The 13,865-nt window shown below is 40.7% G+C and overlaps 1 protein-coding gene across 9 annotated transcripts in view; it reads left to right on the top strand.

The window, feature by feature from the left end:
• Positions 1-13,865, top strand: part of NRXN3 (neurexin 3) — a 1,456,830-nt gene that overhangs the window by 645,893 nt on the left and 797,072 nt on the right. For all 9 annotated transcript variants that reach the window (XR_014148330.1, XM_081830134.1, XM_081830131.1 and 6 more), the window contains one exon: positions 10,179-10,298. Coding sequence is in view for 8 of the 9 variants with exons in the window: in XM_081830134.1 (XP_081686260.1) it covers positions 10,179-10,298 (120 nt within the window). In the remaining variant the exon portion in view is untranslated. The remainder of the gene's footprint in view (positions 1-10,178; positions 10,299-13,865) is intronic.

Raw genomic sequence — 13,865 nt, 5'->3', positions numbered from 1 at the left:
ACCCAGGTGACAGGGCCATCCTGTGTGGCAACTGCGTCTGTTCACAGTGGGTGATCAGCTAATGCCATCTGATGAGTCTCATAAGCCGGAAGACCTTGCAATTATCATCCCAAGGAGATAGGCTAGAAATATCACTCCTTTTCCATTCTTACCTCAGATCTAGTACTTTCTATTGTGGAAAGGAGGTGCTGCACACATGGGTGTTGATACAGAAATGCCATTTCACAGAGCTCTTTGTCTCAGGGATCTTTTAAAACATAGTGACTGTATCTTTCTATCTAAAATAAAGTTCCCCATATGGGATATGGTGATGATTTAGCAACATAGAGCCTGAAGGGACTCTGGCTATGGAGACCATATCTCTTACTTTCTGTCTTGAATAAACCTAAGCTAATTAAGAGTGATGGTGATCTCACCTTCTTAAAAACCCTCCATGGTCCTTAATGGATCCTCATGGTGGAGAGCCTGGTGATTTCCCTCAGAGACCTATGCACTTCCTCAAAACCTCAAGAGTTTGGTCAGTATTTGGTAATTTGCAACCATAGCCCCTCCTTAATGGTGATAGCAGACCACTGTTTTCTGTTCTTTTTGGACTTCATAGACTTTAGGAAGCTAGAAGTTAATGGGGAGAGCTCTGTCTGTGGAGTTCCATCTGTGAAGCCAGGATTCTTGATTCAGTTTCATGATTTAATAGCCTGTGACCTTGGGAAAGTCACTTAACCTTTCTGGATTTTATCATAAGCATTGATAGTCCCTACTTCACAAGATTGTTGTAATGTTTGAGTTACTAAGGAGGAAATGATCAAGCACTGTGTGTCACCTTAGCCTGAGTTCCCTTGAGAGTAGAGCCTGAGACAAGGACTCGGGTCAGGTGGTTTATTTGGGCAGGATCCCCAAAAGTGGGAGTGAAGGAGCAGAGAGGATGATCAGTGGAGGAAGAAACACCAATGGGAGTATCCATTGTTAAGTTTTCTGCTGTGGGTCAAGTGGATGCGGGGGAGATGGAGGGTGTTGTAATGAATGCCTCCAAGAATTGTCCACTCCGATGACAGATTTGGGGGAATTAATCTGTTAGCTTAGTCCCTCCCATTGTTTGACAGCCCCATCACCTTCCTTCCACTACTTGGTTGCTCTTGCGTGCAGGCAATGAAGGCGCCCCTGACTTGAGATGGGGACTGTTGGGCTCTGTGTGGGCCGACAGCGGTACTGCTGCCATGGCTGAAATCTGAGCTTGGCCCAGGGGACGTGATGCAGGGCCCCAAGTGTCTGCTGCAGGGGCACACAGACATGATCTATTTACCCTCCACTTTCATCTCAAATATAACCTTTCACCTTCTTTTGGCTCTATTACTAGGTTGGGGCTTGACCCTTGTCTTAGAAGTAAATTAAAAAAAAAGGTGAAATCAGGTCCTACTTTTCACTGATCCCCAAAATTAGATTTTTCTGTTTATTATTTCACTGTACTCTCCCGCTTCTCCCATGTCCTTTCCCTTCCCTCACTGTGTTCCTCCTCACATCTCTAGACGAGGTCAGCCCAGGGGCATACCCGTAATGAAGCTGCGAGAACAAAGTGCAGCAGAGACATTTTGCAGACAGACTGGGGGCTGTGTTCTGTAGCTGCATGACCTTGGCAGGTTGTGGCACTTTGTGCTACCTCTTTCTTTGCATAGCTGAGGGAAACCATATCAGCTTCATACTGGGAAACTAAATAAGATCATGTATGCAGAGTAACTGGTACCTTTTTATCAATGTTGCTTTCATCCTCATACCAGTTTCTCAGAAAACTGTATTTTTTTTCTGGCTGGGAAAAAAATATATTTAAAATGAAAAGTAGTGTCTTTATCTATTTATATATGGTGTCTTTTAGCTCCAAGATGAACTAGGAATTAGTGCCTAAATCATTCAGCTGCCAAAATGCAACATGTAAACCTCTTCTACTCCCTCTTTTTTCTCTTCCTCCACCCTCAATGAATTCACTGTCATTTATTTTTTCATCCAATTTCATTAATTCAGTTATATGTATTTATTACTGTGCTGAATATCTTCCCAAATTGGTCCAGTTTATTCTATTGCTAAAATACAGTCTGCAACTCTCTCCTGCTCCTCTTGCATTTCTTCTCCCTCCCTCAACCTGCTTACTAGTTTGACATGTAGTCAATTTAATTCTATTTATTCTTCTACTAGTTTTTTTTTTCCCTAGTATGCTGAGCATCTTCTTGGTGTAAGGTACTCTGCTGAGTTGCTGAGGATTATAAAGGTAGCATGTCCTCCCTCAAAGGGCACAGACATGGAGGCAGTGAATATAAACAAATGTATATGTATATCTGTAATAGCAGGGACAGAGTGATGATTTATAGAGGAAAAATGCAGCTGAGTTACTGGAGAGGCACACACTCCCAACTGGGAGGGTTGGGCACCAGGAAAGGATAGGTGGAGGTAGGAAAGTTGTGAAAGTCTACAAAAGAGGAGTAATGGAAGATGTATATATTATGCCTTCCTTAATTCCTATTTACAGCAAAATATTAATTATTAGGATTAATTATACCTTTCAACTCATAATTGGACATTTTTTTATTCTGTTTTTTATTACCAAGGAGTCGATTCAGAAGGAAACAGGCTTCAATAGGCATTGGTTAGGAGGATATTAGGGGAGCAGGTTCTAGTGCATATCTTGGTTCAGATCTCTTTAGCTCAGTTGCCATCATCTTCAAAATCTGTGTCTTTAGTGCTAAACAATAAGATCACATAGTCAGAAAGACCCTAAGGCACAATAATGTTTTAAATCATCAAGAGCAGCTTGATTTGTATTAATTATATCATGATAATGGTAGGGAAAGTATTAGTATATTTTAGAAAGTTTTTATTTTTTTAAACGAGTAGAATCAATATCTACAAAAACATCTTTCTGCCTATCCCTGAGCAAATTGCCCTCATCTTTTGAAAAGTGGCTTCATAGAGATTATCACAAGAAATCTTGAGCCTGTCCTCAGCTCACCACTCCTAAGCAATGCTGTAAATTTATGATTTAAGGTAGAGATTTGGGCAGTAAATTGGGGGCAGGATTCTTTCTCATCTTTTGTGGAGTCATTTGTTCCTTTGGAGAGATATCTGCCCTGGATTCATTCCATTTCAAAATTGAGATGCTATTCTCCTAGCTGAGATGAGAGGGTTCATTTTACATTGTGATCGCAATTTAGAGATCCAACTGAATGGGCTGCCAGGGTTTGCTTTGTCACGTTAGGCACACATCTTGTTCCAGTCCCAAGCAGGGGCCAGCACACATAACTGAAAGCATGCAAGAATAAAGAAAGGGTGAGAGGAAGGAAGGGAGGGAGGGAGAGAGGGAGGAAGGAAGGAGGAATGAAGGAAGGAAGGAAGGAAGGAAGGAAGGAAGGAAGGAAGGAGAGGGGAGGGGACGGGAGGGTAAGAAAGACAGCAGGAGCCTAGTAACCCTGTGCCATCAGTAGGCAGTGGTGGCCCAAGATGCAGATTAACACCGTGCTAAGAAAATCTTGCAGTCAGTGAACTTTGAGCCACACTTCTGAGCAGTAGAAGGCTGCCAGGAGTTGGTGCTGAGTGTGATTGATGCTGTGTAGGAAAGGTGCAGGGGACAGAAGCAAGCTCCGTTGGCTGGTAGGATCAGGCATGTCTTAAATTTTCTGGAATCTCTGCCTTCTCAGTCAAGGGTGCTTTGACCACTTGCATTCTCAGACTGAATCTAGGAGTCACTGTGAATTCCTCTCCTGCCCCTAGTCTACCTTCCAAACCAATCTCAAGTCTTGTTGACCTCACCTCTAACATGCACCCCCAATCTCACCACCTCCATTTCTCCTGCTACCTTCCTAGACCAAGTCACCATCATTTCCTTCCTTTAGCAGCTTCCCCGAGATCTCCTTGTTTCCATTATTGGCCGTTTTGGATCCAGTGCACCCATAGCAACCAGAATGATTTTTAAAACTTAAGTTAAATCATAGGATCCCCTTGCCTGAAACCTCCCACTGGCTCCCAGATGCATTTAGAAGAGAATTCAGGTTCTGTACCATGTCCTTTCGGTCCTCTTAGGATCTGGCCTCTGCTTACTCCTCCACCTTCTCTCCCACCACACTCTCTCCCTTGGGTACCAGCTCCAGCCACAATGGGGTTTTTTGTTATCATCGGTCCTCTAACATGCCAAGCGTATTCTGGGCTTCTGCTCTTGCTCTTCCCATCACTCAGATATCTGCACGTCTGGCACCTTATCAGTGCATCTCTGCAGAAAAGCCTGCTCTGACCACCTCACTTAGGAGCTGTCCATCCAACCACATACTCAGGGCAAGAGTGGAGAAGTCCCCGCAGACAGGCCTTGCTGAGACTCGTAATAAAGTAGCCCACCCTCCATTCCCACTCTCCACCCAAATTACTTTTCATCATATCACCCTGTTTCATTTTCTTCATAGAACTCAACCCCATCTGAAATGATCTCATGGTCTTTCATTTGGGTATTGTCCTTCCTCCTTACCCTCTCCCAACCAGGCTGTAAACTTTGTAAGGGCAGGGGGACCTTGTCTGTCTCATTTCCTTCCCATCCTCCACCCTGGCATGGTGCCTGATCCCATATTGTTGCTCAGTTAATATTTGCTCTGTGATACGCTGCCAGAGGTTAGCAACAGTGCTCTATTAGCAGAGTGGAGGATGAGCCCAAGGAAAAGGGATGGCAGCCCATAGATGAGTATTTTGTATGTGGCAGGCTTGATGGGCCATTTACTTGCTCAAGCCCAGTAATTATTGATGGTGTTTTTAGTGGGTTTTAACGAGAAGCAGGGTCTCCAGGAGGATACATGTACTCAGCTTGAATAACTGGGTCACTCATCTTTCTCACACACCTTGCTGGGAGACTTCTTAACAGAAGACTTCCAGAAAACTTCCTATGTTCACTTCTGTTGTTGGAAGTGACAGCCCTTTCTGAGATTTGAGGACTCCAGTGAGAATGGAAGGACCTATTTGAGGTGTTTCACCAAATTGCCTCTATAAGTAAACGATTTAAATTTTTTTTTCAAAGAAAATGAATGCTTTTGAAAAATGAGTTTAGGGGTGCCTGGGTGGCTCAGTCGGTTAAGCATCTGCCTTTGGCCCAAGTCATGATCCCAGGATCCTGGGATCGAGACCCACATCGGTCTCCCTGCTCAGCGGGAAAACTGCTTCTCCCTCTCCCACTCCCCCTGCTTGTGTTCCCTCTCTCTCTGTGTCTCTCTTTGTCAAATAAATAAATAAATAAAATCTTGTAAAAAATGAGTTTATAAAAACAAAACACCTCTTATTCTCCATTGGGTTGTCAACCTGAAGAAAACAACCAGAACCTGAAACTGCTTTGGATAAAAAATGAGATGCTTCTTTCCCATTTCTCGGTCACCCTCCTTAGTCTATAGTCCCACTGCCCTACTCACCCCTGCTTTTAATTGCCTAATCTATTCTCTCAGCCTAGCTGAGCTAGGCTTTGTCATAGCTCAGCTGGCCTAACCTAGGGTGGTGGTGGAAATGAAGGTAAGTTTTCTCTTTTTAAATATTTTTTGGTGTTCATTAAACCTAACACAGTCATTTCGAGTATTTATTTATCATGCCATTTAGATGTATAATCACATGCCTTTTGCTATACCTTTCTAAGGGAGTGAATTTCATATTTTTTTATGCATTGTAGAAATTTTGATTCATGTGAAACACAGTTCCACGGGAAATCAAGTTGTTGTTTCTTTCTCTCTCCTGCACAAATAGAAAGATGTTCCAGTAAAGCAAAGTGATTATGGTATAGAGAGTGTGCCCTTAACCCCTGTCCCCTGACCCCAAGCAAAGTAAGTTTCCAGTCTTATCCACCCACTTTTGGAGATAATACTTTGTGGCAGTTGGAAGGAATTTCTACTCCCTGTGTATGAGCAAAACCATCTGGTTTAGTTGGTTTGGGCAGGTTTTAGAAATTTATTGACAAACTAATGCATATTCGGGTATCTTATAGTTGTGCGGGTTATGTTGCTCCTGGGGGGAATAACAAATTCATGTTCTATGAAGAGTCTACCAAAAAGCAACAACAAAAAATAAAAAGAAAACAACTAAGTAGGTTCAAAATCATGAAGAGCCAAAGTCCACCTTGTGAAGGTGTGTGCCTTTAGAGATACCCAAATACAGATTTTTTCCCCATACGCTCCCATTCCCTGTCCCCTCAAAGGGAACAATCTGTTAATATCTGAGCGTCATCTTCCTCCAAGCAATCAGCAATGATTTCTCTCCCAAAGAATGCTTTTCTCCTAACTTTTCACTTTGATTTTACTATTAGTTCTGGCTTCTTAAAGAAATAGGCCTCCCACAGGGTTACTGTAGGATAGGTCAAGAAAATAAATCTTGTATTTTTCATCTGTGATGACTCCTTCTCTATCCATGTCCATCAGAAAATTAGATCATCTTTGGTGAGACAAGTCTTAACTAAGAGATGATGCCAAATGAGTTTGCAGTGAGACTAGGTCAAGAATGGGAATTTGGGTGGTATCACCCAAAAGATTCATTAAAGGTTCTTTTGAATACAATTGAATACTCGCTTCTACAGACCTCTGCATCCCGGAAATCTTCAACTGTGATTTTGCTTCTTTACTCTGGTCACAGAGGTCATTACTTGGGAAATTCAGCTATAGGGTGTCAGATAAGTTATTAGCTTCCTGTATTTAGATCAAACAGTGATGATCTAAGCAACCTAAAGGGAATCAAATGTTGATTTCTTTTTGTGTGTGTGATCAATATTTACTAGTTAAGCTATAAAAGGAAGCATGCCTCTGTTAGATACATCCAGTATGTACCTAATCACAGATCACATTTCTCCTAGCTACAAAAAAGAAAAAGGACAATGGAGGAAAATTAATGGCTCTGAGGTTTTTTAAAAATTTTTTAAAAATTAAAGTCCTATCAGTTCCATTTTAAATTCCAACAACAACAACAAAAAGTTTCTCCTCCTTGTCTAATCCTTATCTTTACATTCATTGTTTAACTGATGCTGCTTCACTGGCTCTGTGCTTGAATCGGCCAGGGAAGTCTTCCTTAGACTAAATCCTCCTTCTTTGAAAACCAGATGGTTTGTATGTTTTAACTTTCAGCTTGTATCTACATCTTGTATTACTTATCAATCCGGTTTTACGCTTAGGCTACAAATTAGATTTGTTCTTGCCCTCTGTTTGCCTACATTTCCAGCTGGGTTTAAACATCACTTTCTCTCTGGTAGGGATGCATTGACCTTTTGGCATGATTAAAGATAAATGCCATTGACTCTCCACTTTTGGAGGCTGAAACTTTTTCGGAAGCTCACTGGGATTTCTGTATTTATTGCTTGAAAATGAATATTGGATAATATTCATTTCCCTACCATTTTAATGAGACGGGTATGGATTTTTTTTTTTTTTTTCTCCTGGCAGAGTCACGAGGATTATTGGGGTTGGAGACAGCAACTGTAGCCAAGCAGAAGGGCATGAGGGTGTTCAGGTCTTTTTTCCCACATGTTTGGTTGTAGACTATCACATCCTGAAGTTTTAGAGTCAAAAGGATAGTTAAATATTTTTGTTTGAATTTGACACAAGAAAATTCCAAGTCCCTGCAAAACGTCAGCAGCATTTAAAACACACTGGGCTGATTGCAAATCTTGTTTTACACCGATGACTAATATGACACCAATATGGCCATGTCGCTAACTGTCACCATGTTGGTGTTAGTATTTCTCCCTCTTACTTTGTCCCCGATCATAAAAATTAAGTGATGTGCAAACACTGCCTAAAGAACAGATGCTACCTATAGATGTTTGAATAGCCTGTCTTTCTAACAATATAGCCTATGTTTCCTACGTCTTTCCTTACTTTCCCCTTTCTTATTGAAGCATTTGCATGTAGAATAAAGAGGATAAGAACACACACACACACAAAAACAACAGCAGATTTGTTTCTTCTGAGAACATCTGTTCTTGCTTCAAAGCACCCACATGATGTGGCCCATTTTCTCTCAACGCCTGCACGGTTTGCTGTTGTAAAGTTGAGTGTTAACATCAATCTTAGACCCGAATTTAATGAGATAATGAACAATGCTATCTAATGAGGTGAGATGTAGGAAATATTCTGTTACAATGTATATGCTTTAGATAATAGTAAGACAGGCATACTCACAAAGAACAGCTAAAATTGAATATAAAATGGTTTATCATAGAATTTTTTTTACCTTCAGATTCATTGATCTCATGGCATCATACCCAATTTGGGGTACATTTGGTCCACTTTAAGTTTCTTCATTGATTTCTTAGGATTCTTATGAATTTGCATTGTACTTGGGATATAGGTACATTCTGAAAAAAAATACAAATGATCTATTGTATACATATTAATTAAAAGAAACCTTTTTACTTTGAAAATCTTTATTTTTAAGAAGAAAATTTCCCCAAACTTCAACTGCTATCATTATTCTTTTTTAAAAGGATTTATTTATTTTAGAGAGAGAGTGAGCTGGGGAAGGGGCAGAGAGAGAGAGAGAAAAATCCTGAAGCAGACTCCCTGCTGAGTGTGCTGAGTGCAGAGCCTAATGGGGCTCAGGGCTGGACCCAGGACCCTGACATTATGACCTGAGCCAAAAATCAAGAGTTGGCTGCTTAACTGACTGAGCCACCCAGGCGCCCCATCATTACTCTTATAAAGAGCATTTAGTAGCAACACTAATAATTCAGAATTAAAGGGTACAGTTTAAAATTACCTAGTTTAGAAGATATTTACCCAAGTGATACTATTTTTTTTTAATTTTCTTCCCTAAATTTATACAATACTGTTTTGGAGTCTTGGAGGCAGAAGAGGGGGTGGAGTGGCTAGTGAAATCTATATAATAGAGCTTTCAAAATTAGTTAGATAAAAATGTATTGACCTTAGTTGATGGTTTCCAAAGAAATAAATACCTATGTAGACATCAGTTGTTCAGCAAGTGCTCATTAAAGCATCTACTGTGTTCCTATATGTTGGATCCAAGTGTATTCTGAAATATTTCAGATGCATAATATCATAGGAATATATTGGCCAGTTACATATTTTATCTTTTTTTCCCAAGTTGTTTCCAGAGATAGGGCTTTCTACATAGTTTTTGACTAATCCAGGAAGACTCACACGGGGTCTTTCTGCATGGGCTCAGCTATCCACATAGTGAACTTGGAACTTGGTCTAAGTTCTCTGGTTCTATGCAATCTTCTTTGTCTTTTAAATTTACATCTCAGTTTAGTGCTGAGCAAAACATGACATTTTCCCCCCATTACTAACCAAATTCTTTTAATGCCTCAGTGTTTATCTTGCCACGTCTGCCCCTAAATACTATAATTCCTCGTTGAACCTGATTTTTCTTAGGGTACACCTGAACATCCTCTTGAGCATTTTGATCATGGATCTTTTGAGACAACTTGGTTTATTCCTTCATCTGGTGGCACCTTCTCCTGAACATTCTTTTGACCTAAAAGCGTTTGATTTTGGCATTTTACATTATTTCATTTTTTAGATCTTTAGATCTTTTTGGAGGATGATGAACAATAAGTCTGGGGCCCCTCACATTCCCTTCAGGAGCATTACTTATCATGGGGGTTAGACCTCAACATTATTATTATGATGATTACTGTTGTGATTTCTATGGTTGCTGAATTCTGATAGGACCATGGGTTAATGGCAATATCAAGTTAAGAGTATATATTACAGAACTCTTTTCTCATCCAATAGATGTATACTCTCCAAAAGCCAGACTGGTGTATTATGCCTGAGTGACCAAATGATTCTAAAAATGAATGATGAATTTCCTATATCTTCAAGAAATTCATCTGAAATCTAAGACTTTGGGAAACAAAATGATGGCTGACTATTGTTTCTTATAATTACTGCTCTTGGCATTTTAGAACTTTCTCTCTGTAGACAAAGGAGGGCACTTATTTCTTTCACTGCTTTGCCAATGTCCATATGAGTTGAGACTTTTGCATTTGGAGACAATTGTGGAACATCCTGTTGGGGCAGTGAAACTGGGATGGGCTTTGGTGGTGGGGCGTGCATATGATTCCTTGAATGCTACTGGGTTCTGTGCGTCAGTGTGGCTTTGACAGTTCTGATACCGTAATCGCTGCTTTCAGAATTGATTCTAACTTTGGCACTTACCATCGTCCTTAGGCAAAGGACCTGAGACCCTGTATGCGGGGCAGAAGCTCAATGACAATGAATGGCACACCGTCCGGGTGGTGCGGAGAGGAAAAAGCCTTAAGTTAACCGTGGATGATGATGTGGCTGAGGGTGAGTACAGCTCTATGTAGGGAAATGTGTCTCTCTTTGCTCCTGTCATCCTCTGGGTCATTCAGCGAGCAAAAGGTTTTTTGAAACATGTTTATTTTGCTTAACAGAAGTCATGTGACATGTTCTCGTTGACAAGCTCAGGTAAGGCTAAGAAGGTCTTCTTTAGTTTCATAATCCCTTTTCATTGATCTGTATTATAAAATTTACCCATTACTGTCATTGTATGTTGATGGGTCTCTCTCCTTAGGCATAGAGTAGATGGAGAGTAGATGTAGAGTTCTGTAGCTCCTTTATTATTCCTTTATTCAAAAATCACTTATCAATCATCTTCCCAATGACCAGTTTCTTCCTTCAATAAATGACTTACTCTCTAGGGGAGGGAGATGGGTAAACCAGAAATTCAGAGCATTACAGGTAAAAGTAAGTACTGAGATCACTACAGGCTACTTAGAAGGGGCTGAGTAATTATTCATTTATTTCATCATTTATTTAATTGTTATGAATAGAGTACCTACCCTGTACTGAGTACTGCTTTAGAAGGCACTGAGAATAGGGAAGTGAACAAATAGGCCAGTCCTTGACTTGGTGTTATTCACATTCTAGGAGGGCAACGGATGAATGAACGGATAGATCCATACATAAAGGAACATTCAGAGCTTTCACATAAGCAATAGGTATTTCTTGAGAGCCTGTTTCATATCAGCAGTGTGCTAAGGATGTAAAAGATAAGAAGGAAGCACAAGAGATTATCTGTTTCCTCAAATAATTAACCAATCTAGTGGATTAGATAGGACCCAGGCATTTGAAAATAAGACAAAAAGTATGTAATGAGATTCTAGCATGGATGGGTAAGATTATCATTGTCATGTCAGAAGAGAAAATTATCATTTTGGGTTGGAGAAACCAGGAGTGGCTTATGAAGGTAGCTTTTTGGCCACAATTTAATGGGTAATTTAATGAGGTCTAAGGTGGAAGAGAGAGGGCACCTTCCATGTTGTCTCCAAATAAGTCTATACTCTAACATTCCAGAGCAGTGCACTTCTGTTAGGCAGAACTCTTGTCCATATGGGAGAAGAAAACTTGGCGGCAGCATGGAGTATTATGTAGAATGTTGTTGATGTCAGGAGATCTGGGCCCTGACTCGAATTCTCTGCCAGATGTTGGAGAATGCTCTGCCAGATGTTGAAAAAGTCACTTACCATGTCTGGTCTTTGTCAGTTGAAGTCAGTGGTGTAAACTCTCTCTAGATTCTTCTGTGAATAAGACAGTCAAGTTAGAGTCAGGATCCCTGGGATTTAATACAGTCATTGTAACTAAAATACTTTTTGCCATTGGGACAGATATGATAAAACTATTTTCCTCATTTCCTCATTTTTAAATCTGAAATCCTATTACTGCTGAGGCCCTCTCCAGCTTAAAGGTTCTGCAATTTGGGGTCCTATAATTTAATTTTATATTCATGAGCCTGAACTTCTATCATTCTGGAGTCTGGAATTATAGAGAGCCATGTATATATGCGTGTAGGTAGGAATGTGCGTGTGTGTGTGTGTGTGTGTGTCTGTAGATAAGAAGAGTCTATAGATAGAGGAAGAGCAGGAGACATATATCCAGTGCCCAGTAGGCATTAGATACTGGGATAGCCGTCTTACATGTATCAGCTCCTTAAATCTGTAATTCCCCATTGCCTTGAAAGATAAGTGTTCTTATTTTACTTAAGAGGACATGGCACTTAGAAAGAGCTGTGTAATTAAGCTCCAAATCCATGTCTGTGTGATGTCACCAAATCAGGCTACTTGCTGGAATTCACAATCCATCATAAGAAAATGATTTGTATTATGATATGGGAAAAATACAAGGGGATGCATTAGGGTAATGTGAGGAGTACATTTTAGTGAAGACTACAACACTCACCCCTCTCCCGTCAAAAATGAAGTCAAATAGAACCATAATAAGTATCCAAAACCCACCGGTTGTATGTACATAGACACCTTTGTAGTGAGAGGTAAGGTTACTCTTCTGCATGTCTGAAGGGTAACTTAGCTTTACTTAATGAACGTGAGCAAAGAGATGTAAAAATGGTTATATGGTTTAGAACCCTCAGCCATCTTGAATTAATTATTCAAGAAATCCCTGTGGGCTGTTAATGCAGACAGGAGCCTGCAGGACTCCCACATCCCTTGCTAGCTCCTTGGGGCTGAGCCCAGCAGCCCAGTGATGCATGTTTTGAATGGCAGCCACTAGATGGCGACCTCACCCCGAGCTCTCTCTGCACCGTGAATCTCTTTTATTTTCCCAGGAGATTGCATGCCCTCAAAGCTGTCGTCATAAAGAACTGCAGAACTGAGGGTACAGTAATGTGTATTGCCTCCCTTGGTCATTATTCTTTTATAGAAACTTTAGAATAAAGGTAATTATAAAGTGTGCTTTCTCTTACCGCTAATAATTAAAAAGCAGGACTACACCATTGAAGGCCCGAGTCATTCAGTAATTTGATATTTGAAATTAATGAAGCTCTTTCATTTTCAACCCTTATCCCCTACTTTACTGCTGATGGAAAAGAGCAGCCATAAGGATAAAGAAATCTGGGAGAAGAAAAGAGCTATTTTGCTTATGAGCTACAACCTTGGATTGCTTCTTACAGTGATAATGGGTTTGGGAATTTTAATTTTAGCTCACAGAAGTCATAAAATCAGGCAATGAAACTAAAATACCACACAGTCCTCAGGTTATTAAGTAGTATCTTATTGGCTTATTTAGTAATCCCTTTCATGCTGTTTAAGGTCCCCTAGAGTGTGAAATTTTCAGGTAGTTTGTAGAAATGATGCAAAGAATAGGTTGCACTCATAAGAAATCAATAGCAAGGAAAGAAATGTTCCTTAGCCAGGTGGTTTTCATTTATTGTAATACAATGTATTCCTGGAAAGGTATTAAGTTCAGTTGACAGTTAATAAAGATTGATGGACTGATTGATTGAGCTGGATTTCTATTATCAAGAATAAATTAAGGGGCACCTGGGTGGCTCAGTCGTTGAGCGTCTGCCTTCGGCTCAGGTCATGATCCCAGGGTCCTGGGATCGAGCCCCGCGTCGGGCTCCCTGCTCCGCGGGAGGCCTGCTTCTCCCTCCCCGATTCCCCCTGCTTGTATTCCCTCTCTCACTGTGTCTCTCTCTGTCAAATAAATAAATAAAATCTTTAAAAAAAAAAAAAGAATAAATTAAAAGAATACTTCACTTGGGGGCACCTGGGTGGCTCAGTCGTTAAGCGTCTGCCTTTGGCTCAGATCATGATCTCAGGGTCCTGGGATTGAGCCCCACATCGGGCTCTCCGCTCAGCGGGAAGCCTGCTTCTCCCTCTCCCACTACCCCTGCTTGTGTTCCCTCTCTCACTGTGTCTCTCTCTGTCAAATAAATAAATAAAATCTTGAAAAAAAAAAGAATACTTCACTTGGGTTATGCTCCTCAGAACTGGGATCTGATGCTGCATGATCCACCCACTCCACCCAGAGCTTCTTGCTAGTTCAGAGATTCATCCCTCTTTTGACTCCTCTGGTTCATGCTGACTTCCTTTT

This window comes from Leptonychotes weddellii, chromosome 9, assembly GCF_054177405.1.
Source record: "Leptonychotes weddellii isolate Sample4059 chromosome 9, ASM5417740v2, whole genome shotgun sequence".
NCBI lineage: Eukaryota > Metazoa > Chordata > Mammalia > Carnivora > Phocidae > Leptonychotes > Leptonychotes weddellii.
The sequence above is the reverse complement of the archived record's forward strand: the minus strand, read 5'-3'. Positions and strand labels throughout refer to the sequence as shown.